The sequence below is a fragment of the Eleutherodactylus coqui genome, chromosome 1 (assembly GCF_035609145.1).
Source record: "Eleutherodactylus coqui strain aEleCoq1 chromosome 1, aEleCoq1.hap1, whole genome shotgun sequence".
In the NCBI taxonomy this organism is placed as follows: Eukaryota; Metazoa; Chordata; class Amphibia; order Anura; family Eleutherodactylidae; genus Eleutherodactylus; species Eleutherodactylus coqui.
In genome coordinates this window covers 451941204-451963678 of record NC_089837.1, presented here as the reverse complement: position 1 = coordinate 451963678, position 22475 = coordinate 451941204, and the positions used below count along the sequence as shown (strand labels likewise).

Here is a 22475-nt window from a genome sequence, read left to right as displayed (position 1 = left end):
CGATATTCCGATTAGCCACGCCCTTCTACTAATCACATTGGGCTTCAGATATTTGCGTCTGTCGTCATGACGCAGTGACGTCATCGGCATGCGCCCGGTAGTATCTGCGTGTGGTTTGCAGTGTGACGTGGAGGCTCCTGTCATGCAGTCATGAGCGGCCCGCTGTGCCTGTGCGGGCTGTTACGGTGAGGCGGGGTGACTGTATCCTCTCTCTGTGCGGATATCGCATACGGTGTAATTACAGGGGGAAGACAGGACGCTTGTCGTTCTACGTCACTTGTGAGACCTTGTTATGAGTGATGGCGGCTTCCGCCTGTCATAACGGAGGGGCATTGTATATAATGGCGGAGGGAGACGTCCTCTCCGGGCTCCTTCAGATCAGCGTGTTTTAGCACATTTTTGGGGTGGGAAACGCAGGTAATAGAATGCATTAATCTCAACGGGCTCATGTTTGTTTTTTGCTCACAGGCACAAAAAAAGTAGGACCTGCTGTGTTTTATGCGTAATAGGGGTTAGTGGGAGGCGGCTTCCCCTCCCATGTGACCTAGCAGGGCCTGTGCACCGTATATGAGCCGTACCGTGTGCAAAATACACTTGTTCTCTGTGCTGAAAAGTTGCGCCGGAGCGAGCATGTTCTGTAATTTGCCCGTCTCAAGCTGCGTGTAAACTGCATAATTATCGTTCAGAAAATAGTTAAAATGAACGAAAGTGAAGCGTCCAGTTCAGGCACGAGCAAACGACTGAATGAGTGAGAATAGGGAGGTTCTCACTCGCCGTTCAGTGTCAGCGCCGGCCCGTTCAGTGTCAGCGCCGGCCCGCTCACTTCTCATTCACTTTCACTAAGATACTACATGGCTATGGGTGGCATGCAGCCAGTACGCAGTGCCACACGTATGTCTTGCAGCCTGCACGCTGTGTGAGTCCGGCTTAAGATGCAACCTCCTCCTGAAGATGTGCGTGTCTCTATATAATAATAATAATCTTTATATAGCGCTAACATATTCCACAGCGCTTACATAGGCCGCCTGCAGACGGGCGGGTCGGATCTGGCGGCAAGGCTTCTCGCCGCGGGACCCAACCCGAGCGCCTGCAGAGAGCAGCGCGTACTCACCCACGGCTCCGGCTGTTTGATGTGCCGGGCAGCCGGCACATGCGCAGACCGGAGCAGGCAGCAGGTGACTGATGTCTCTGTGCGGGGCTCTGCGAGCCCCGATCAGAAATAAAGCGTGCTACGGTTTGTTTGCCACGCAAAATCTCGGCCAAAACTGTGGCCGTCTGCATAGGATTGCGTTTGTTAACGCAATCCTATGCAGGCTTCCAGCGGCGGAAATCCCGCCGCAGAATTTCCGCTCATGTGCAGGCGCCCATAGACGGGGAATACAGAGAGACAAAAATTACAGAACCACGGTTATATAGTAATCAGTTGATGGAAACAATAGGGGTGCGGGTCCTGCTCCAACGAGCTTACATACTACAAGTAATGGGGTGATACAGAGGGTAAAGGGGCTGGAGATGTGCACAGTATGGCGGGGTGGAGAGTGAGGGATGCTATACACATAGACAATGGTCAGACATTTAGCCATGTGACGGCAGAATCAGTATGACTACAGGAGCGGTTTATGACGGCTAGCAGGGATTGCAGTCAATAGGTCAGGGAGCATGTTATCAGGGGGGTACAGAGGGGTTTGTTTAGGGAATTCGGTATGCCTCCCTGAAGAGGTGCGTTTTTAGAGCACGCCTGAAGTTCTGCGAGTCCTGGATTGCTCAGGTAGCCTTTGGTAGTGCGTTCCAGAGGACCAGTGCTGCTCTGGAGAAGTCTTGGAGGCGGGAATGAGAGGTTTGAATTAAAGGGGCGCTCAGTCTGGTTTCGTTAGCAGAGCGGAGAGCCCGGGCTGGTTGATGGATTGAGATGAGGGAGGCGATATAGGGTGGCGCTGTGCTGTGGAGGGCTTTGTGGATGAAGGTAGTGAGTTTAAATTGAATTCTGTATTTAACGGCCAGCCAGTGCAGTGACCGGCACAGGGCAGAGGTGTCTGAGTAGCGGCTGGACAGAAAGATGAGCCTGGCTGCTGCATTCAGGATGGATTAGAGGGGGCAGAGTCTGGTGCAGGGGAGGCCGATCAGCAACGAGTTGCAATAATCGAGCCGGGAGTGGATGACTTGTCACATCTCTGGTCGTCCCGTGTGCTAATCTATGCCAGTCATAAGCTGCTATAGGATTCAACTATAATTTCTGAGCCTTTGGCGTAAATGGTACTAAATCTGTCAGGTGGATGGTGGTCCTTCTGCTGAGCCCTGCCTACTTCCTTTTAGAAAGGTGTGAAGGACAGAGCGTGGAAGTAGGCCACAGATTTTTGTGGAATCTGTACTTGTATAAAAATTTGTGACACTTTTCTACAGAAAAAATCTGATGCATCTGCCTTGTAAAAGGCGGGCGGTTTACGTCACTCAAGATTCTGGCCGATCAGTTAATTCCAAGCGGTTTTGTTAGGGCGGACAGCGCCATCCATATTGCAGTGGCCAGTTTGGTATTGCAGGTGCAGCTCCCATCAAAATATATAGTTTTATATGCTCGCCCACTTTCTATTTCCTGCAGTGTTCCCTCCCTGAGATCGGCATGCAGCAAACAATTCGGACTCTTTTCAGAGTCCAGTCACACGGTCTCCTACACAAGTCTATGGGATAGCGCAGGGCTCTGAAAAGAGTCTGATTTTTGTGTCGCTTGCCGAGTTCAGAGGAGGACAGTGCTGGATCATGGGAGCGGCTGAATGTACAAAAATACATCACAAGCTGTTATGTCCCATAACAGGTTATTTGTATAGCGCCAACAATGTTTTCAGGTAATTTAGGCCCCCTAACTTAGTTGGGGGAACATGACTGGCTCCCTTTAATGTCCTTCTGTAGACTGTAAATTACACGACTGAGTCTGTATGTAGTCCCAGTCTCTCCCACTCGCCTCAGTGGAGCGCCGCTATGACTGTTGCATCGTTCTCTCTGCTGAATGGCTAATGTTGCTGTTATAAATGAATCTTGTATGCAATTATTTATTTTTTGTCGTCTTCTTCATCTAGCATGTTGACGTCACTCTTCATTCCTACACTGGTGGCCAGCATCTCTGTCTCTCTCCTGTTGTTCATCATTCTCCTTGGTGTCCGCTTGTGGATTGGACGGAGGAAAACATCTGCGCAACTCGGCAAAGATGGCAAAGAGCAGAAAGTAGTGGCCTTCTTCCACCCGTACTGCAATGCAGGAGGTGGAGGAGAGAGAGTGCTGTGGTGTGCCCTGCGGGCGCTACAGAAAAGGTATATCATTGGTGTACAACATTTTTTATTTTTTTTTGGGGTAGCCAGAATTTGAAATACCTAGATTTTTAAAGGGGTTGTGTCTGGATTAAAAGTTATCCACGGTTTAGGGAGGTCACAGCTTTCAGATCAATGAGGGTCCTGAAGGTCCCTGCATAATCCTAATCACATGTCTCCAAATCTCCATTCTAAGAGATCTCTGGCAGTCTCATTGAAATGAATGAAGTGGTAGTGCTGGACTGCAACTTCATTCATGTGAGACCTTCGGACCCTCACTGATCAGATCATTATTCCCCCCTCTTGTGAATAGAGGGATAACTTTTAATCCTGACACAACCCTTTTAATTGCTGTCTTTACTGGATCTTGCAAAACATAAGTAAGATCATTGTACGGATTTTCCCACTAATCAGGTCCGCTGTACTAGTTATATGTGAAGTTCTAGCAGTGGGTCCCCAGTGACATATCTATCACTAATGTTGTTAGTGGGAAAACTCCTTTAAGAAGGGGAGCTACCGGCCCTCCTGACATGTCTGTTTTATTAAATACTTGATTTCCCTGTAAAATAACATTTCTGGACCACTCTTCATTATGTAATTCCTCAGTTATTCCTCCTGGAATTGGATGATTAATTTTAAAACTGTGTGTTCCCCCTTGTCCATATACAGTCTGCCACTCTCAGTACTGATTGGATAGTGTTGGGGTGTGTAGGGATACGCCCAGTTGTCAGCTTATGCATACATTTCCAGGAGAAATAATTAGTGTTACAGAAAGGATGCTGCTAGCAGAACTCACAGGGCCTCTAATTGTATTCAAAAATCATATAATCTAATGTAGACACAAAAGTGTGATTGTTCTCAGCAAGAGAAACGACGTAATCTTGTAGATATGATACCTTTTAATGGCTAACAAAAATACATGATGTAATAATAGCGAGCTTGCGAACCAACGCAGGGTTCTTCTTCAGGCTTATGGATTGGATCTGAAGAGGCATGGATATTTATACACACTTATAACATACATACTTATGACAAGGCACAGATATGGATGTGATTGATTCGCACTTAAAAGGAATTCTGCAACAGCAAACAAACTTTTTTTGTCTAGGCACTGATAGCTGAGTGAAAGTTTTATGGTCCCTAAATTACTGTTGGAGGGAGGGGGGGGGGGAGGTCAGCATGCTACAAGAGGTACACTGACATTTTTAGCTAAACACTGATAAGGGAGTGAAAGTTTATGGTCCCTGAATTACTGTTGATGGGGGTCTTATCTGTATAATAAATGTCTCACACTTCCCATTCACGCATAAATCCTGGGGAATAATTTAACCCAGTATTCAGCGTGTCAAAGGTTGTTATCAATTTATATTCCCAAATTCTTCTGTGGTTTTGTGACTTGAAACCACCCTTCAATATCAAAACTCTCATATCTCCTCTGTTATGTCCATGGTTAGAGAAGTGCTCAGCCACAGGCAATTCTCTTTTTCTGTGTTCAATCGTGTGGCGATGAGACCTCATCCTGGCTTTCAGTTTCTGTCCTGTTTCTCCAACATAAAGACCCCCAACAGGACATTTACTGCACAGGATCAGGTACACAACATTGGACGAGGAACATGTAAATGTCCCTGGGATCTTATAGTCCTGCTGTGTGTTGGGGATCCGTATCCTGTCCGACTGACTGACTGCGGACAGGATACGGATCCCCAACACACAGCAGGACTATAAGATCCCAGGGACATATGTTCCACGTCCAATTTTGTGTACCTGATCCTGTGCAGTAAATGTCCTGTTGGGGGTCTTTATGTTGGAGAAACAGGACGGAAACTGAAAGCCAGGATGAGATCTCATCGCCACACGATTGAACACAGAAAAAGAGAATTGCCTGTGGCTGAGCACTTCTCTAACCATGGACATGACATAGGAGATATGAGAGTTTTGATATTGAAGGGTGGTTTCAAGTCACAAAACCACAGAAGAATTTGGGAATATAAATTGATAACAACCTTTGACACGCTGAATACTGGGTTAAATTATTCCCCAGGATTTATGCGTGAATGGGAAGTGTGAGACATTTATTATACAGATAAGACCCCCATCAACAGTAATTCAGGGACCATAAACTTTCACTCCCTTGTCAGTGTACCTCTTGTTTAGGGACCATAAAACTTCCACTCCGCTATCAGTGCCTAGACAAAAAAAAGTTTGTTTGCTGTTGCAGAATTCCTTTTAAATGCGAACCAATCACATCCATATCTGTGCCTTGTCATAAGTATGTATGTTATAAGTGTGTATAAATATCCATGCCTCTTCAGATCCAATCCATAAGCCTGAAGAAGAACCCTGCGTCGGTTCGGAAGCTCGCTATTATTACATCATGTATTTTTGTTAGCCATTAAAAGGTCTCATATCTACAAGATTACGTGGTTTCTCTTGCTGAGAACAATCACATTTTGCTCTACTGGCTAACACGGTACCAGATCTTTGTTTTCATTAGACACAAAAGTGTTATGGTAAGTTCATGTAGTCTGTGGTATGGAATTGGATAAGTAAAAACACACAGTTCTTTTCTGCTCCCCAAGAAATACAATAGAGTACCAAGTTTCTGAACATTTGTATGGGTTTTCCAGGACTAAACTATTGATGGCCAATCCTTTAGGATAGGTAATCAATACTTGATCAGCGGGGGGAGTCTGCTGCTCGGGATCGCCACTGACCAGCTGATTGAAGTGACAGCGACGCTTGAGCGCCATGGCCGCTTCAGTCCATCCCAGGGACAGCGCCTTACATTGTATAGCTGCTTAATCCCATTAAATGACGAATAAATCTCCTATGCCTGAGAAGAAACCACTTCAGACAGCTGATTAGTGAGGATCCCAAGTGGGAGACCACCCCAATCAGTTATTGATGGCCTATCCAGAAGATAGGTCATTAATAGTTTAGCCCTGGGAAACCCTTTTAATACTCTTCTGTTTTTAAGCTTTTCTCTCATTTACTTATCTTAATAAATGAAGAAAATTATTGTAGCTTATTTCCTGAAGGTTTGTGTTCTATCCCATGAAGCATTGTTCCTTTAGAAATATTTTTGAAATCTTGCTACTGTGATGGAAGGAAATCTATATCGGCTTTATATGGCACTTATTAGGGTCAGAAAAAGTTGCATAGAGATGTAGCAATCATTAATGGGATTATCCAGCCTTAAAAAAAAATTGGTCTAGCCTCAGGATAGGCCAGAAATATCTGATCGATGGGGGTCTGCCGATCAAAAGTCCAGCTAAACGGTTGATTTAAGAGACCGCGACCCTACTACAGACTTGTCCCATTGAAGTGAATGATACAAGCCTGCAGTACTCGACATGGGCACTATAGATAAGCGTTCTGAGTACAAACAGGATTGTGCTCAGATACTTAGAGGCTGTGGTGTTCGCAGGAGCACTGCAGGCTTTTGAATCAGCTGACCGGCAGGCATCCCAAGTGGAAAAGATCCACCAGATATTGACGGTCCATTATTTTGTTTTTAAAGGCTGGATGATCCAATTAACAGGATTGCCCTACGGTGATAGATTAGTGCACCTACATTGTTTGCTTAGTATGGCGCTCATCCAAAGTGAAAGCGTGGTTCTACTATGCAAATAATGTACAGTGCACTACTATGCCATTAAAGCGGCTCCCTGGACCTGAACAAACAAAGATGGCTGCACAGCATCCCTAACTATCTGATGCACACTATGAATTAGTATATATCATCAGTCTAGGACACTACACATGCTTTTTTGATTGGCCAGTGCTGCTCATGTGAGCAGTACTACCAATTAGAGCTCAGTATAGCTCAGACCCCCTGTGGCGACATGAGGTACTGAACTTTTAAAAGGTTTCTAGGAGTAAAAAAAAGATCAGTGCTAAGAAACTGAACCTCTGATTGTATTGAGAAAACTTTTAAAAATCCATATTTATTAACCCCACATGCTCTGGATTTATTTTATTTAATTTTTTAATTGTTTTGCAGGTACAAAAATGCTGTATATGTTGTTTACACCGGTGACAAAGATGTCTCGGGAGAAGAGATCCTTAATGGGGCAGCTGGCAGATTTAATATCACGTTATCTTACCCTGTTAAGTTTGTCTTTCTGGAAAAGCGTTACTTGGTGGAGGACAGACTCTATCCACATTTTACCCTGCTGGGACAGAGTTTGGGCTCCATTCTTTTAGGCTGGGAGGCGCTGGTAAAATGCGTTCCTGATATTTATATTGATTCCATGGGCTATGCGTTCACATTACCATTATTTAAATACCTGGGGGGCTGCCGCGTGGGCTGCTACGTGCACTACCCAACTATCAGCACCGACATGCTTTCCGTTGTCCGCGACCAAAGTGCTAGATTCAACAATGCTGCCTACATCTCCAACAACCCAGTTCTGAGCAGACTGAAGCTGATCTACTACATCTTGTTTGCACTTATTTACGGTTGGGTTGGATCATGCAGTGATATGATAATGGTTAACTCTACATGGACCTTTAACCATATCTTGGAATTATGGAAGTGCAGCGATCGCCTCAGCATTGTTTATCCACCTTGTGATGTGCAGACGTTCTTAGATATTGAACTGAATCAGAAGCAGGAGAGACAAGGGCACTCGGTGGTGTCTATTGGGCAGTTCAGGCCAGAGAAAGACCACAAACTGCAGATCCGGGCGTTTAGTACTTTGCTGGCAAAGAAATCCCCGGAGGAAAGAGCAAATCTGAAACTCATTCTTGTCGGAGGTTGTCGCAACAAACCAGATGAGCTCCGAGTGTCTGAGCTGAAGAAACTCTGTGCCGACTTGGGAGTTCCGGTGGAGTTTAGAGTTAACATTCCTTTTGAAGAGCTGAAGAAGCTTCTCGGTGAAGCCACTATTGGTCTGCACACAATGTGGAATGAGCACTTTGGAATTGGTAAGAATCTCACGGGTGTTCATTTTAACTTTTAGGATTGAGAGAGGGTATGGGGGCATGCAGAGAAAACATGATCTGTGACTTCTCTGTATGCAGATTACTAATAATTGTGATATATTGGGCTGTTACCACTAGATTACTGTTGTCTAGATATGGGGGACAAAAGAGACCATACACATCATGTATTCCCTTTTCTGGGAGAAAGAGTTGGGTGGTTACTGTATCATCTAGCAGCACAAGATAAAAGGGAGAGACCTTTAAAGCCAAATTAGAGCTCTTGTTCTTGGGGCTATACCCATGGCCAGTCCTAGCTACGTGCAAGCCGTGATGTCACCTGCCAGCTTGTTGGCGGGTGCACCGGGTGGAACGCTAAGAGTGAAGGCATCCCATAGGTCTGCCCGGCCAGATGATCTTCCTCTGTATGGCAGCATCTTGTGGAGCTAAATGAATTGTCCTCCTTCCATTAGATGTTCTGAGGTGCTTCTCTCAACCTCTCAGCACCCCTGCAACACAATAGCTTAATTCTGCTACTGTATTTGTTATGAGCTTGGTTCTGGTGTTGTATTTATGCACTGAGTTTGACTCTGGTACAGTATTTATTCACTGAGCTGTTCTGGTATAGCTGTGCTGCAATCTTCTACACAAGCGGAATACAGACAGACTCATTGTTTTATATATATTATAATTTTTTTATTGTAATTGTTTGGGGGATGGGGGGGGTAAAGGCACCAAAAATATTACACACAGAGGTCTACAGAAGAGGGAACAGTTTTATGATTGGGTCTGACCACTGTCACCCCCACAGATTCCGAAAACAAGGTCTGGTTGGTTCCCAAGAGAATACCTGGGTTGTGCAGGTGTCCCGCTTCTACGTTTACTTCAATGGTGGCATCAGACTATAGAGTTCAAGTACTTCAGCAATCTTCAGTACTTTAATTGAAGTGAATAGAGCTGCAATGCACCTGCCTACTTCGTTCATTCGGGGACTGACCAGACTCCCTTTCTCAGGATCAGTGGGGGTCTGACTGTAGGGATAGGGGATAACTTTATAACTTGGCACAACCCCTTTGAAGTATTTCTAACCTTGACAACCACTTTAAAGTGTAACTATGAACATTATTTTGTTGAGAAATTTAAGGAAAAATGCTCCCTTCTTGCAGTGCTGCTGCTGGGTGGTTTCCTTCACAATCTAATATTTTTGACCGATCCTCAGAATATTGGAGGATGTCTTTTTTTAGTTTTTTATATGGATTATCTGTGTATATGGATGCTAAATGACCTTTTTTCATATACTTCACAGGAGTGGTTGAGTGCATGGCAGCGGGAACAGTAATTTTGGCTCATAATTCTGGAGGTCCAAAACTGGACATTGTTGTCCCCTATGAGGGTCATGACACCGGCTTTCTGGCAGACAGCGAGGAGAGCTATGCTGCCGCTATGGACCGCATCCTATCGATGTCCGAAGATAACAGACTACGAATTAGGCAGAACGCACGACTTTCAGTCTCTAGATTTTCGGACCAAGAGTTTGAAGTCAATTTCCTTTCTGCTACTGAGCTGCTATTTAAATAAGATGGGACCTTTGGGGAATGTGATGTGTATAGTGCGGGTACAGGAAGCAGGGGGGCAAAATATTTTTGTATTGAACCTATAGTGTATATTAAATGTAATTTAACTCCTCAACCGTGTATTCTTTATAGTGGTCTGTGGTGTTTCGTTGTATTTAACACAATTGAAAATGGTAAGTTTACACAATACTGTCTTAAAATTGCTCGATTTTATTAAGTTGGAAATGTCTGGCAAGGAGTAATTAACTGTTTAGCACACTTTCATGATAGTCCATACATTTCCTTCTGCTAGCAGTTACTAATATATTAATATTTACTGCATCATTTTTTTTCCAACAGAGGAAAGCTTTTTTGCAAAAATGTTGCATTCTGTTGGGATGCAGTGCAATTTTTCGCAAAATTTTTTATAGGAAGGGAACCAAAAATACAGAATAACTACAATCTTCATATGTAGGCTCATCTTATTGGTCCTCCTCAAAGATGTTGTCTACCTTGGACATTGGGGCTGTCCAGGGTTAGAAAAATATGGCTGTTTTCTTCCAAACAGAACACCTCCATAGGCTGTCTGGTATTGCAGCCCAGCCCAATTCACTTTAATAGAGCTGCAGGACCACACATAACCTTATGAACAAGGGCGGTGCTGTGTTTGAAAGAAAGCAGCCATGTTTTTCTAACCCTAGGCAACTTGTTTAATGACCTCCCCTGTAGGTAAGCTAATAATCAGGGTCCGTCTGCTGGAACTTCTGGCGCTCTCATCCATTCTTCTTTCCAAGGAAATGTAAAGTTATGTGACACTGAAGAAAGTGGGCAACCTACATGGTCACACTGCCACTTCCAGAATGAAGTTGACTTTTGCACCATCTTTCCACTTTTTGTTAATAAAAGGGGCCTCACCAACTGCTGATCAAATGTACCAACAGGGTACGTACACAGGACAATCCCCTTTGAGTCAGCCTTTATGCCCACCCCATACATTGCATGTTTGGTAGATGACATTTCTATTTCCATTTAGGGTAATCCTTCTAATATGAACAGCTATAGAACGAGTACACATCTATAATCAATAACGTAACATAATAACACTACATACCTAAACCTACACAATACAACATTTTGCATGAACCTAAATTGTTCATAGGTAGGCTTTTATGAAGGCAGATATTGCATTTTTCTGACTATAAGGCACAGTTTAAAGCAATATTAAGTGTATGCGCCATATCGTCCAGAATCAGGGGGGTCTGATACGTCCACAGACCCCTGACCCGCTGCCCTAATGACTTGACAATGCACTGATCAATCATCAGAGAACTCTGCAGCCATACGTACCGCAGCTGCACAGTCCTCCCTCTCCCTGCTGGATCAGTACAGGAGCAGTCCCCTCCAGCAGATAACCCTGGAGATCACTCATATCTCCCCTGGGGTGTGGGTCCTCTGCTGTACACACGGGGACAGACAATAGAAACGTCAAAGGTCTAACCATATTTTATTCACAATAGAACACCAGCCCAAAGCTGAAAGGGAGACATTTTCCCATTTACTTTAAAAGGATTACCCTATTTTAGAAATTGCCGGCAGCGACACATCTTAAAGAAGTTGGACCCGGCCTTGTCGACAGATGTGCGGCATCCCCTCTTTTTACAACAGTCTGGGAGGTGAAGAGACCAACTGCTGGAGTTTTGGGAGAGAAATGTTGTCCCATTCTTCTCTGATGTAGGATTCCTGCTGCTCTACAGTCCTCAAGTCGTCTGGCAGATTTTTCATTTCGCAATGAACCAAGTGGTTTCTATTGCTGAAAGGACTGGACGTCAGGGGGCCAGTATAGCACCCGGACTCTTCTGTGAAGCCATGCTGTTGTAATGGATGCAGCATTTGGTTTAGCGTTGTTTCACTGAAATATACAAGGCCATTCCTTAAAGGCAGCATATGTTCTAAAGCCTCCTATACTGCTGAGCATTGATAGTGCCTTTCAAGATGTGTAGGCTGCCCATGCCATAGGCAGTGATGCAACCCCCTACCATCAGAGATACATGTGCGTATAATAAGCTGGATGGTTTCTCTCCTCTTTGAGTCCACAGGACACGGCGTCTGTGGTTTCCAAAAAGGGTTTCAAATTTTGAGTCATCTGACTCCAGGACGGTTTTCCATTTTTACTCCGTTCCCTTTTGACTTGGAAAGATGCGGCATTTTTTAGATTGCTTTAACTTGCATATGTGGATTGCATGGAAAACTGTGCTCACAGACAACGATTTCTGGAAGTATTTCACAGGAATATCCACAGGGATTTCCATTACAGAATCATGCTTGGTTTTTAATGATGTTCCTTCTTAGGGCCCGTAGATATCGAGCATCCAATGTTGACCGTTGGCATTGTCATTTCATGCACAAGAATCTCTCCATAGTCTCTGAATCTTTTGCTATTACATACTGTAGATGACGGGGTATTCAAAGTCTTTGCAATTTTATGTTGAACATTTTTCTGAAATTGTTCTGCAATTTTTGACAGATTGGTGAACCTCTGACCATCTTTGCTTCTGAGAGACTCTGCCTCTCTAATATTATTTTTATACAGTCATGTGACTTAGTAGAAAATTGACCCCCTAGTTGTTTTTCACTAGTACCAATTAATTTTCTAGTCTTTTGTTACCCCTGCCCCATACATATATTATACACACACAATGCATCTGTATCCACACCTCAACATCTCCAAGATAGTCTAATCTACATTGCTTAAAAAAAACCCTGTTGTTTGCACTTAGAACTGGTGGCATTGCACTATGCTGTAATAACTGTAGCATTTTTCTGTCAACTAAGAGCAAACTATAGCTATTGTTCCACCAAAAATGCAGATATTGGTAACCTGGCTTAACAAAATATGCCATTAGTCATAAAAGAGCACGTGTGCACCTGGTCCTACCCATGAGTCTTTGAGGCACACTATATGAGCAAGTTCCATGTAGTACATATGTGCTCTTTTATGCTTATAGCTATCTTTTATGAAACACTGAATGGTAGCACTAGTATATATTAAAAAGATACTTATAGCCAGTGAAGGCAGCTGTTTCTTTACAGACCCCAATGCATATACATGCAAAAAACAACCTGCAAATCAAAAAGCATTACTGAAGCATTACTAAGGGTACATTAGTAATCAGACTCCCACTGTACACTGATGAAGAGCAAATACCCTGAAACAGCTGTCTGTCCATGGAGACTGGCGTTACTTTTAGTTCCCAGTCATTGTTACAAGCCTTGTATAAAGTCTGAATTTAGCTTGAAGGAATGCTGCCTTCCAATAGGTGGCACTGTGGAGGTATTATAACATCTTCCTTATTTGTGTTTTGTTGCATGCGACATCCCAACACAAAAACCTCGCGGGTCCGGCGATATGCACGCAAGTCATGAGGTTTTGTAGCCCATGTTTCCCTATGGAGCCTTCCTCTCTATTGTATCACATCATCACGGTGCAATGTAACTTTAACAGTAGAACTCCTACTGTCAAAGCCTAAACTAAGCCCTAGCTGCAGGGGAAAAAAAATATATTCATCATCTTAGAAGCACTATCCAGTGCCGCTGCATCATCTCCCCGGGTCCCCGACACTATTCTGCATCTCTTCTGGCCTTGGATTGAAAAGCTCTTGAAAGCGGGAACCAATCACAGCCATTCATCGAGTGCTGGCTTTGATTGGCTAAGCATCAGCCAATCACTGCCAGCGCTTCCAGGAGGCGGGGATTTTTCAGTTCCCGTCCAGAAGAGATGAAAAAGAACAGGGCTGGGGACCAGAAAGAAACTGCAGCGGAGCCCCGGACAGCGCTTCTAAGGTGATGTATACTTTTTGTAACTTTTTTTTCTGTAGCTAGGGCTTATTTTTCAGGTACGGCTTATATTTCAAGCCCCACCCCACCCCGAACCTTCCTTGCACGTGGTGCCACATGAAACTTTGTAGCGCTACAAAATCACGGTATCACCACGAGAAACTGCAGAGATATCGTGCGGACCAGCGATGCGATATTGCTGCGATTTTCTCGTGGCGATGCCGTGTCGCCCATGTGAAGGAGACCTTAGGCTGCATCTGCACGGGCTACAAGACATTGCTCATGTAAAAAAAAGAACCAATTGGAAACCATGGGCTTCACATTGTAGCGTTGATTTTGTAGCCTGTGCTCAAGCCCATGGTTTCCAATGGGTTCTTTTTTTTACATGAGAAATGTTTTGTAGCCTGAAAGAACCCATTGGAAACCATGAGCTTCACATACATGCGTTTTGTAGCCCATGTGAAAAAGGCCAATTTTACAAAGGGGTTATTTGGGAACAACAAATGAAAAAAATACGTAATATACTTGCTTAATAGAGATGAGCGAACGTACTTGTTTAGGGCGATTTCGCAATCGAGCACCGCTTTTTTCGAGTAACTGACTACTCAGGCGAAAAGATTCGGGGGGCGGCGGGGGTTGCAGAGGGGAGTGGGAGGGGGGGAGGAGAGAGCTCCCCCCACGTTCCCCACTGCTACCCCCCCGCTCCACCATGCCGCTCCCCGAATCTTTTCGCCCGAGTAGTCAGTTACTCGAAAAAAGCGGTGCTCGATTGCGAAATCGCCGTAAACTAGTACGTTCGCTCATCTCTATTGCTTAACAATACATCTCCCCTATTTCCTTGCTCACATTAGTACATGATGAGGTCTTGACTGCAGCGCCCAAACTTGCAAAGTTACTCAATTATTTCTGATTCTATATATAAACTAAAAGGATATTTAAAGGTGAAATATTGTTCATTTGGGGTGATGGTTTTCTTTTACCTAAAATATTTTATTGGATAGACATCAAAATAAACCCATTGCCGTATCTATTCTACAGAATCAGTAGGGGGCTGCAGTGCCTTTACTGGCAGGATTTGGTGGATGGGAAACTTTATCCAAGCAGAATTTTAGATTTTACCCCTCAGTCCATCTCTCTACTCAGATGGCTGCTCCCTCATTATTCTCCATGGTACTTCTAACCGGAGAGAAATCCCATTGATGCTCATTATCTTTTGCTTTCTTGACTGTTGACTGGTCCACTGTGGCCGCTTCCATGTTATCTGGCCTTTCCACCGAAGTGTTGCCACTACAGGTATCCTTTTTAGCTTCCTCTACAGTAATATCATCGTCATCATCCCTGGGCGTCAGCACCTTTTCCATCAGGTCTATAACTTCCATCTCATCGTCAGACTCTTCAAAAGTGCTGTGTAAAAAGAGTAACATCCATGAAACAGAAGTGAAAGAGAGAATTACATGTAACTGAAGATCTTATCTCACACAGGGACGTACATACCATAGAGACATACCATATGGGGCCCCTGGAGAGAGGAAGCTTGGCTTTTTATTGGTCCCCTACCCTTCGCAATTCAGTAGCAACAACCTGTCAGAACCCCCTCCATAGCGGAACTGCATTGTTAGCAATTCAGGAGATAAGAAATTAAAAATTAGCCTTTGTTTAAGGGCTCTTTCACTGTCCGCCTGCAATATAGCCGAGTTCAAAGATCGCAGCTATACTGCTCTAAAATCGCGTGAACGGCCTAATTCCAGCTACTTTGAAGTAGCCTGTTCACACGATCCGAGGTGCAGGCTGCCTTCTTTTCACCTCCCATGGGAGTCTATGGAAAGCACACAGCAAAGATAGGACAGGTCCTATCTTTGTGCGCACCACGGAGCTGACATGCAATTTTGCACTCGCATGTCCTATCTTTGTTAGATGCTCGATTTTAGCGTGTCTAACAATCGTTCTATAGGACTATAGGAACCCATTGGCTCCTATAGAAGCGCTTTCTGTGCACACCTCTCATGTGCGTGCACTGTGCTTCCGTGAATGAGGCGTAAAGTATATATTGAGAAAAGCTCTGAACACGTGTAAAACAGTCTTTGATGGATACCTAATAGAGATGGGCGAGCATACTCGTTAGGGCGATTTACTCGAGAGAGCATTGCCTTTTTCAAGTAACTGCTGGCTCGTCCCTAAAGATTTGGGAAGGGGGGGGGGCGGGGATTGGAGAGTGAGAGAGATCTCTCTCTCCCTCCTGATCCCCTCCGCAACCCCCCACTCATCCCCGCGCCCTCCCCCCCGAATCTTCAGGGACGAGCCAGCAGTTACTCGAAAAAGGCGATGCTCTCTCGGGTAAATCGCGTTGAGTATGCTCGCCCATCTCGAATACCTAACAGTGACATCTGTCACCTATCATAGCATCCATTTAACATATACATCATAAGCTATACAATAGCATTACATTACATATTTGTTAAACAGATGCCATTGTAGTCTACTAATGACAGATACTACTGCTAAGCATGCAACTAACACACATGTCACACATAGGCTATGAAAGGAGAAGAAAAATATGGATGCCACACAGAGTGCAAATACAGCCATCTGATTGCAGCTGTGTTTTTGCCTTAAAGGGAACCTGTTATCTCTTTCTAGCAGCATAAACTAAATTATGGAGCTATTAGGGGACATGACAGGGAGCCAGGTGATCTATTTTTTATATTCGCCTAATCCCTGGGTGCAGCACTGTCACTGGGTGAAGATAGCGCAGTGCACAGAAATCTGACTCTTTTCAGATTGCAGTGTGCATGCTCTCCCATAGACTTGTATAGGAGAAGGGGCACAGCAATCTCAATAAATTTTCCCTCCAGACAAATTTGTTGTGTGTCATTGTCAGGAATCTTTTCTTTGCATGAATGTTTGTTGAAATTGCCATGTAAAAGTGCATCTGATCTGACGGGGCGTGAGCGCTGGGAGGAGAGAAGACGTCTGCAGAATAGAACGGCTTCTCTCTTTCAGTGTGCTGTCGGGGGATGGCAGCATATGAATGGGGAGAGCAGTAAAGTACTGGAGGCGGTGGGACACATGGGGTGCAGGGCTATTAAAAACAAATTATATATAGTATAGACACTTATTAATAAACTGTAATATGCGCCCCTTAGCAACAGACTACCAACTATCATTTTTTCATCATGTATCATTTACTAAGAAATGTGCAGAGTGTTGCTCAGAGATTTTTACCTAGCACACAGTAAATCTCTGGAAAACTGAATTTATATCTGGAGTTTTTTTTTTTAATTCACAAAATATTCTTATTTATGCATTTTGCCAGCTTCACAGCCCAGTTTTACTTTAGTGTTAATAGCACTATTGTACATGACACAGTTTCTGCACTATTACACCTACGTGTCCTCATCATCAGATCGTGGCTCGAATCGTTCTTCATCCAAATCTTCAGATGTCACGTCTGCCTCTGCTTCCTCAGTGGCTGAAGGCAATTGCTTCAGTGTTCGATCTAAACACAAAGAGAGAGATTTATCAAAACTAGGGCAAAAAAAGTGGAGCAGTTGCCCCTCCAACTACTGATGCAACTAATCAGATTCTGCCTTACATAATTTAGAGGATCTTTGGAAAATAAAATCCGCAAACTGATTTGTTACCATCATCAATATAATCCATTATTCATGTTCACTCATTTTGAAAGATTCCCACAAAATATTTTTCTACTGAGTAATATTTTAGCAACGTCATACTTTATAAGGCAACAGCATAGAAACATCACCTTTCCATACATCTCCATGACCAGAATTGCTTTATTTTCATTTTAAATTGACATACCCATTCATAGTCCTAATAATTTCCCTTACAAAAACCCTTCTGTCTATTTAAAAGAGTTGTCCAACAAAAGAAAAAAAAAAACTTACCTGATCCAGTCTTGCTGACACCTTCACTTCTGGCCCCCTTCCAACACTAGATCACATGCTATTGATTCCTCCCTCGTTTTTTGTTGTCAGTGACGTCATTGAAGGAGTCTAGCTGTCTGGCTCATTTCAATAAACTAGCCCCCATTTCTGTCTCTGCATCGGCCATAACAGAGAAGGTGGCTGTCGTAATTCTTGAAATGAGCCAGTCAGCCAGCCTCCTGCGATGATGTCACCAACAATGAGAGATGAGAGCAAGAATCCATACATGTGACCAAGTGTCAGAACTAGGCCAGGAGTGGAGGTGCCAGCATTTCTGGACCCGGGCTGGATCAAGTAATTGGTATTATAAGGTTCTTGGATAATTTTATAATATTAGTTCAAGAACACAAAGTTCAAGAGCGGATTAACAAAATGTAACTTTGTAATGCTAAATCCACATGTTAAGAATTTGATGAGGATTTAGGTGCCCATTATCAGTGGGGCTAATGGTAGTGCAGATCGGTGGCACATCCGCAGCAGAAATCGAAGTGTCTACCTTCCATTTCCGCCACAGATCCTCTTGTAAAACACACCGCAACTTATTCAGCGGCAAATCCTCAAAATGTGAGCTTTGTCTGAAGTTTTACATTGCAAGTTGTTGAAGACTACAAATATTGGCAGGGCCAAAAACAGAATGAAAAAGAAAGCACACAAGGAGAGGACAAGGTTTGCACTGAGGAACTCCATCATGGCCTGCCAGAAGGCAATAAGGGTTGTGCAGCAGTACATAAAAGTTCCTGTAGCTGATTGGCGTCACAAACAAAGGCTGTTGTAAGTGGTGCCCATTCTGAAGAGATGATGTGGAGCATAATACACCCTAGTTTAATGTGTTCTTGGAGCTAATGGAAGGAATGGCTACCCCCTAAAGCACAGGAACATCTTGTTGCCTAGGCATTTAGCCAGCCCATTGGTATGAGGTGCTTCAGTAGTGGACTGAGCGTAAGGGAATTAATCCTGTAGGGTATGGTGCAATTCGAGAAAAGTGAACAGCCAATACTTTATAATGCATGGAGCAAATTTTCCTAACGTTTATAGTAGAGGTCTAGGGAAAAATTGGCAAAGGGAGACAACAAGAATCAAGTATGGAAAGGCTGTGGGGTCATAGGAAACTGTACTTCTATATAGGAAAATGGTTAACCCCTCATATATAAGCCAGGGCGAGCTACACATAGAGGAGAACACTGGTCATTACAGTACTAAAATATCCAAATTTTTATCGGCACATCTAGTATTTCCAGGGTTAACCCCCACATATTAAATCATGTCTATTTACCGCAGAAGTCTGCTCCAATTGCAATGGAGTCAAACATATCTGCCACTTCCAAGGCTCTGATCAGGGTTTGTGGTGCCTCATATCTCCAATGCTTCCTGTTTCCTGACGGATCATCATCTTGAAGTAAAATAAGTAGTAAAGTAAAGTCAGTAAGCAGAGCAATGACTATAATGAACATATTCACTACAAGACAACTTTCACCAGAAGCTCGCAAAACATTTTAAAATACATCAATAGTACAAATTGTATAATGAATGCACCAATTATTCCATAAACCTAATGTATAGTAGAACTGCGTAATTATCACGTAATTGACTAAAAAGTCCAGCCAAGACGCTTCTATGCCGGGAATTCCTGCTTTTAGAGAAACTTGTTTCTATCCAGGTTGCACTTTCAAACAAGGCATTTTATAATTACCGATATGTAAATGCTTAAAATGGTATAAGTATCACCTAGGCCAGTGATGGGCAACCTTTTGAGCTCGGTGTGTCAAAATTCGCCAAAAAACCGAACATAGCTCGGGTGGTGTGTCACTTTGAGAAAAAATCCATATATTCGCGATATTTATAGTTTAAATAACAAATATGTATAATTGTAATGTATAACTGTATTTAATAAACCCAAAACACCCATAGCACAGGCCCCCTCACTTATCTCAGTAATGATGAGCCCCCAGCGGCGACAGCACCACCCACAGCGGCCCCCAGCAGCGACAGCGGCCCCCACAGTGGCCCCCAGCAGCAGCGGCCCCCAGCAGTAACAGCGCCCCCCCACAGTGGCCCCCAGCAGCAGCGGCCCCCCAACAGTGCCACCCACAGCGGCCCCCAGCAGTATCTGCCCTCCACAGAGGTCCCCCAGCATTATCTGCCCCCCCCAGTGAGGCCCCCCAGCGGTATCTGCCCCCCACAGAGGCCCCCCCAGCGGTATCTGCCCCCCACAAAGGCCCCCCAGCGGTATCTGCCCCCCACAGAGGCCCCCCAGCGGTGACCGCCCCCTTACAGCAGCCCCCTAGCGGTGACTGCCCCCTTACAGCGCCCCCCCAGCAGTGACTGCCCCCTTACAGCAGCCCCCCCACGTACTTACCTTGTGGAAGCTCCGCTCCTCCTGTGCCCGGCGCGCTGCCAGCAGCGATGATCTCTGGCGCACACTGACATCAGTGTGTTGCAGGACGCCTCCTCCCCCGGACGCTCTTGCAGAACCAACAGGTAGGAGACGCCGGGGGACGGGGGAAGGAGGATCCTGGCTGCACACTAATATCACAGTGTGCGCCGGGATCAGCGCTGCTAGTAGTGCTGGTTAGTGAATACCAGCAGGGGAGTCACGGCCTCTACCGGTATTCATTAACAGGGTGAGCGGCCGTGTGTCAGCGACTATGGCTACGCGTGTCAGTGCTGACACGCTTGTCATAGGTTAGCCATCACGGACCTAGGCTATGTAAAGTTTAAAAGCGATTCACAAAAAATAAGCTTAATAAGACATTAAACAGTGACCCATTACCTGCCATGGGAGAAGGGGATAAATCCCCATCCCACACTGTGTCACCCATCGTATTATACTCTGATGCGATGGCAGCTCTTAGATTACCAAGAAGGGTCACAGGCTCTTTCGCAGTCCACTGCTTTCGGTTATTTACTGGTCTAAGGTCCAGATTTTCGTCACCTGTAATAGGACATATTGAAGTTATATCAGCTATGGTTTAAATGTTGCTAGCAGTGCAGAACTCTGACTGTCTTATGTGGCAGTGGGACCTTTGGCCACGAACAGGAACCAGTGAACCGATGAGATGGCTACCATTGCATCCCCTATATCTATGCTCTTGACCATGCCTTGGTAGCCTACATCACTAAGGTTTATGTGTGTAAGTACGTCACAGACTTGATGATCACTGAATTAACCCAATAGAAAGCCAGCAGACTCAATCAGATAAACTCACAGATCACAATAACATACATGTTAAACGTAGATGAAAATCCTAATGTAAAGAGTCCCTAAGTGCCAGTCTGATATTTGCCACATCGGTGATGATATTTATTGGTTTATCGTGTTTGTTGTTATATTGGTCTGTCTGTGTTTTCTTCTTGTGGGTTTTCATGTTTGGGTCATTTTAACCATCCCTTGACGATTATTGCCATAATTTATAGTAACTATTAGGGATAATTAGGGGCAGGTACGAGATAGTGATCGCCCTTTTCAGAGCAGTTGCTCCAAATTGAAGGGTTACAATAGAGATTAATAGGCAATGGTACGGTATGTTTCTGTTGTGCCTCTGTACATTGTATTTTTATTTTTTTGTACTTATTAAAGGTTATGTTTTATTTTCTGTTTATTTAAAGGGAACTTGTCAACTTAAACATGCTGTCCAAATTACAGACAACATTTTATAGAAGAGCAGCAGCTGAGCAGATTGAGATATATATATATATGTACACACACACACACATACATATTGTTGCGTCCAACCAGACATGCAATATCCAAAACAAACGAAAATGCACAACTGTGCAAAGGAAACATAAAACTACGGGAAATCCTCTCCCTATAAACCCCTAATCCGGGAGGGGGCCCTGCCTACTCGGCGGGCCGATCGCTCCGATAGGTGCGGACCCGCACGCGTGCCTGGGCCACTGACAAGTCCCTATCAGGGAGCCCTAGAACAAAAGAAAGGGAAACCAAACAAAGCAGAAATAGGAACTTAGCTCGCACGGAGGAGCTTCAGCCAGGATGTGTTCCTCAGCAGCTGTCCAGCGGCAACTGAAGCATTGACCAACACAGGAGTCAATACTAGCACTGCTTAAATAGGAGCAGAGCTATTCAGCACCAGGTGAGGACTGACATTACTCTTGCAACCACCACACCCCTCAGCTTCAGGAGAGGTAGGAATACTGCTTAACCCTGGTCTGGCCTGAAAGCAAGGTGGGAACCTCCGAACGGCTGCAACACATACATACATACATAGTTTTATAGGAAACCATCCAGTATAACTTGTATTTTATACATTTAAATTTATGCTCATTCTGGGTTAAGTGGTCCAGCGGGCGGTCCTATCAGTGGTTGACAGGTATTTCTCTATGCTCAGTGATACATAGATAGATGTGAATCCAGTCGGCGGTCCTGCTGGACCACTAACCCTGGAAGAACAGGGATGTAAATGTATAAAATAAAGTTATACCGAATCCTTACTCATAAAACTATATATCAATCTGCTCGGCCCCTCCTGCTCTATAACATGATGCCGGCAGTTTGGATAACGTGTTCAAGTTCACAGATTCCCTTTTGACCTGAGTAAGGAGTCATTATGACTCTGAAATGTGTTGCCTTGAAACACGTTTCTGCCTGAAACATTTCTGACAAGCCTAATCTCCCGAGCAGCACTGTGTCCTCCATTCCTCTTCGGCTTTCAGCGTTAGTACATGGTTGAGTTTCTAGCTGCTTCCAAGAGAGGTGGCAGCAGCCGATGAGCTTGTTGGCATGTTGTGCCGCATGCATAGCCGTTTAAGGCGAGGGCATTCCTGCATATTATTTGCCCATGGTCATTAGGAAAAGAGAGGGCATTAGAAGTGATTGATTTTTCATCATCCCCTGCTGGCCCGTGCAGTTAGTTTTAGGGGGGAGATGGTAGTGACAGGTTCCATTTAAGGGACCGCTGATC

The 22475-nt window shown here is 44.4% G+C and overlaps 2 protein-coding genes across 12 annotated transcripts in view; one reads left to right on the top strand and one right to left on the bottom strand.

Annotated features, from left to right (window-relative positions):
* Positions 1-68: 68 nt before the first annotated feature.
* On the top strand, positions 69-9911 carry ALG11 (ALG11 alpha-1,2-mannosyltransferase). Its single transcript, XM_066583648.1, has 4 exons — positions 69-185; positions 3072-3302; positions 7303-8228; positions 9529-9911. The coding sequence occupies exons 1-4, from the start codon at positions 151-153 to the stop codon at positions 9798-9800; spliced, it is 1464 nt and encodes a 487-aa protein (XP_066439745.1). The 5' UTR covers positions 69-150; the 3' UTR covers positions 9801-9911.
* Positions 9912-14578: 4667 nt separating this feature from the next.
* Positions 14579-22475, bottom strand: part of LOC136582474 (serine/threonine-protein kinase Nek5-like) — a 61275-nt gene continuing 53378 nt past the window's right edge. For all 11 annotated transcript variants that reach the window (XM_066583572.1, XM_066583554.1, XM_066583563.1 and 8 more), the window contains 4 exons: positions 20324-20485; positions 18827-18943; positions 16997-17105; positions 14579-15013 (listed from right to left, as the gene is read on the bottom strand). In XM_066583572.1, the coding sequence (XP_066439669.1) occupies positions 14749-15013; positions 16997-17105; positions 18827-18943; positions 20324-20485 (653 nt within the window). In that variant the 3' untranslated portion in view covers positions 14579-14748. The remainder of the gene's footprint in view (positions 15014-16996; positions 17106-18826; positions 18944-20323; positions 20486-22475) is intronic.

Coding starts and splice junctions, on each gene's coding strand:
- ALG11 (XM_066583648.1), top strand. CDS start 151: ATGAGCGGCCCGCTGTGCCTGTGCGGGCTGTTACG. Junction 186..3,071: donor TGCCTGTGCGGGCTGTTACG/GTGAGGCGGGGT, acceptor TTCTTCATCTAG/CATGTTGACGTCACTCTTCA. Junction 8,229..9,528: donor GAATGAGCACTTTGGAATTG/GTAAGAATCTCA, acceptor TATACTTCACAG/GAGTGGTTGAGTGCATGGCA.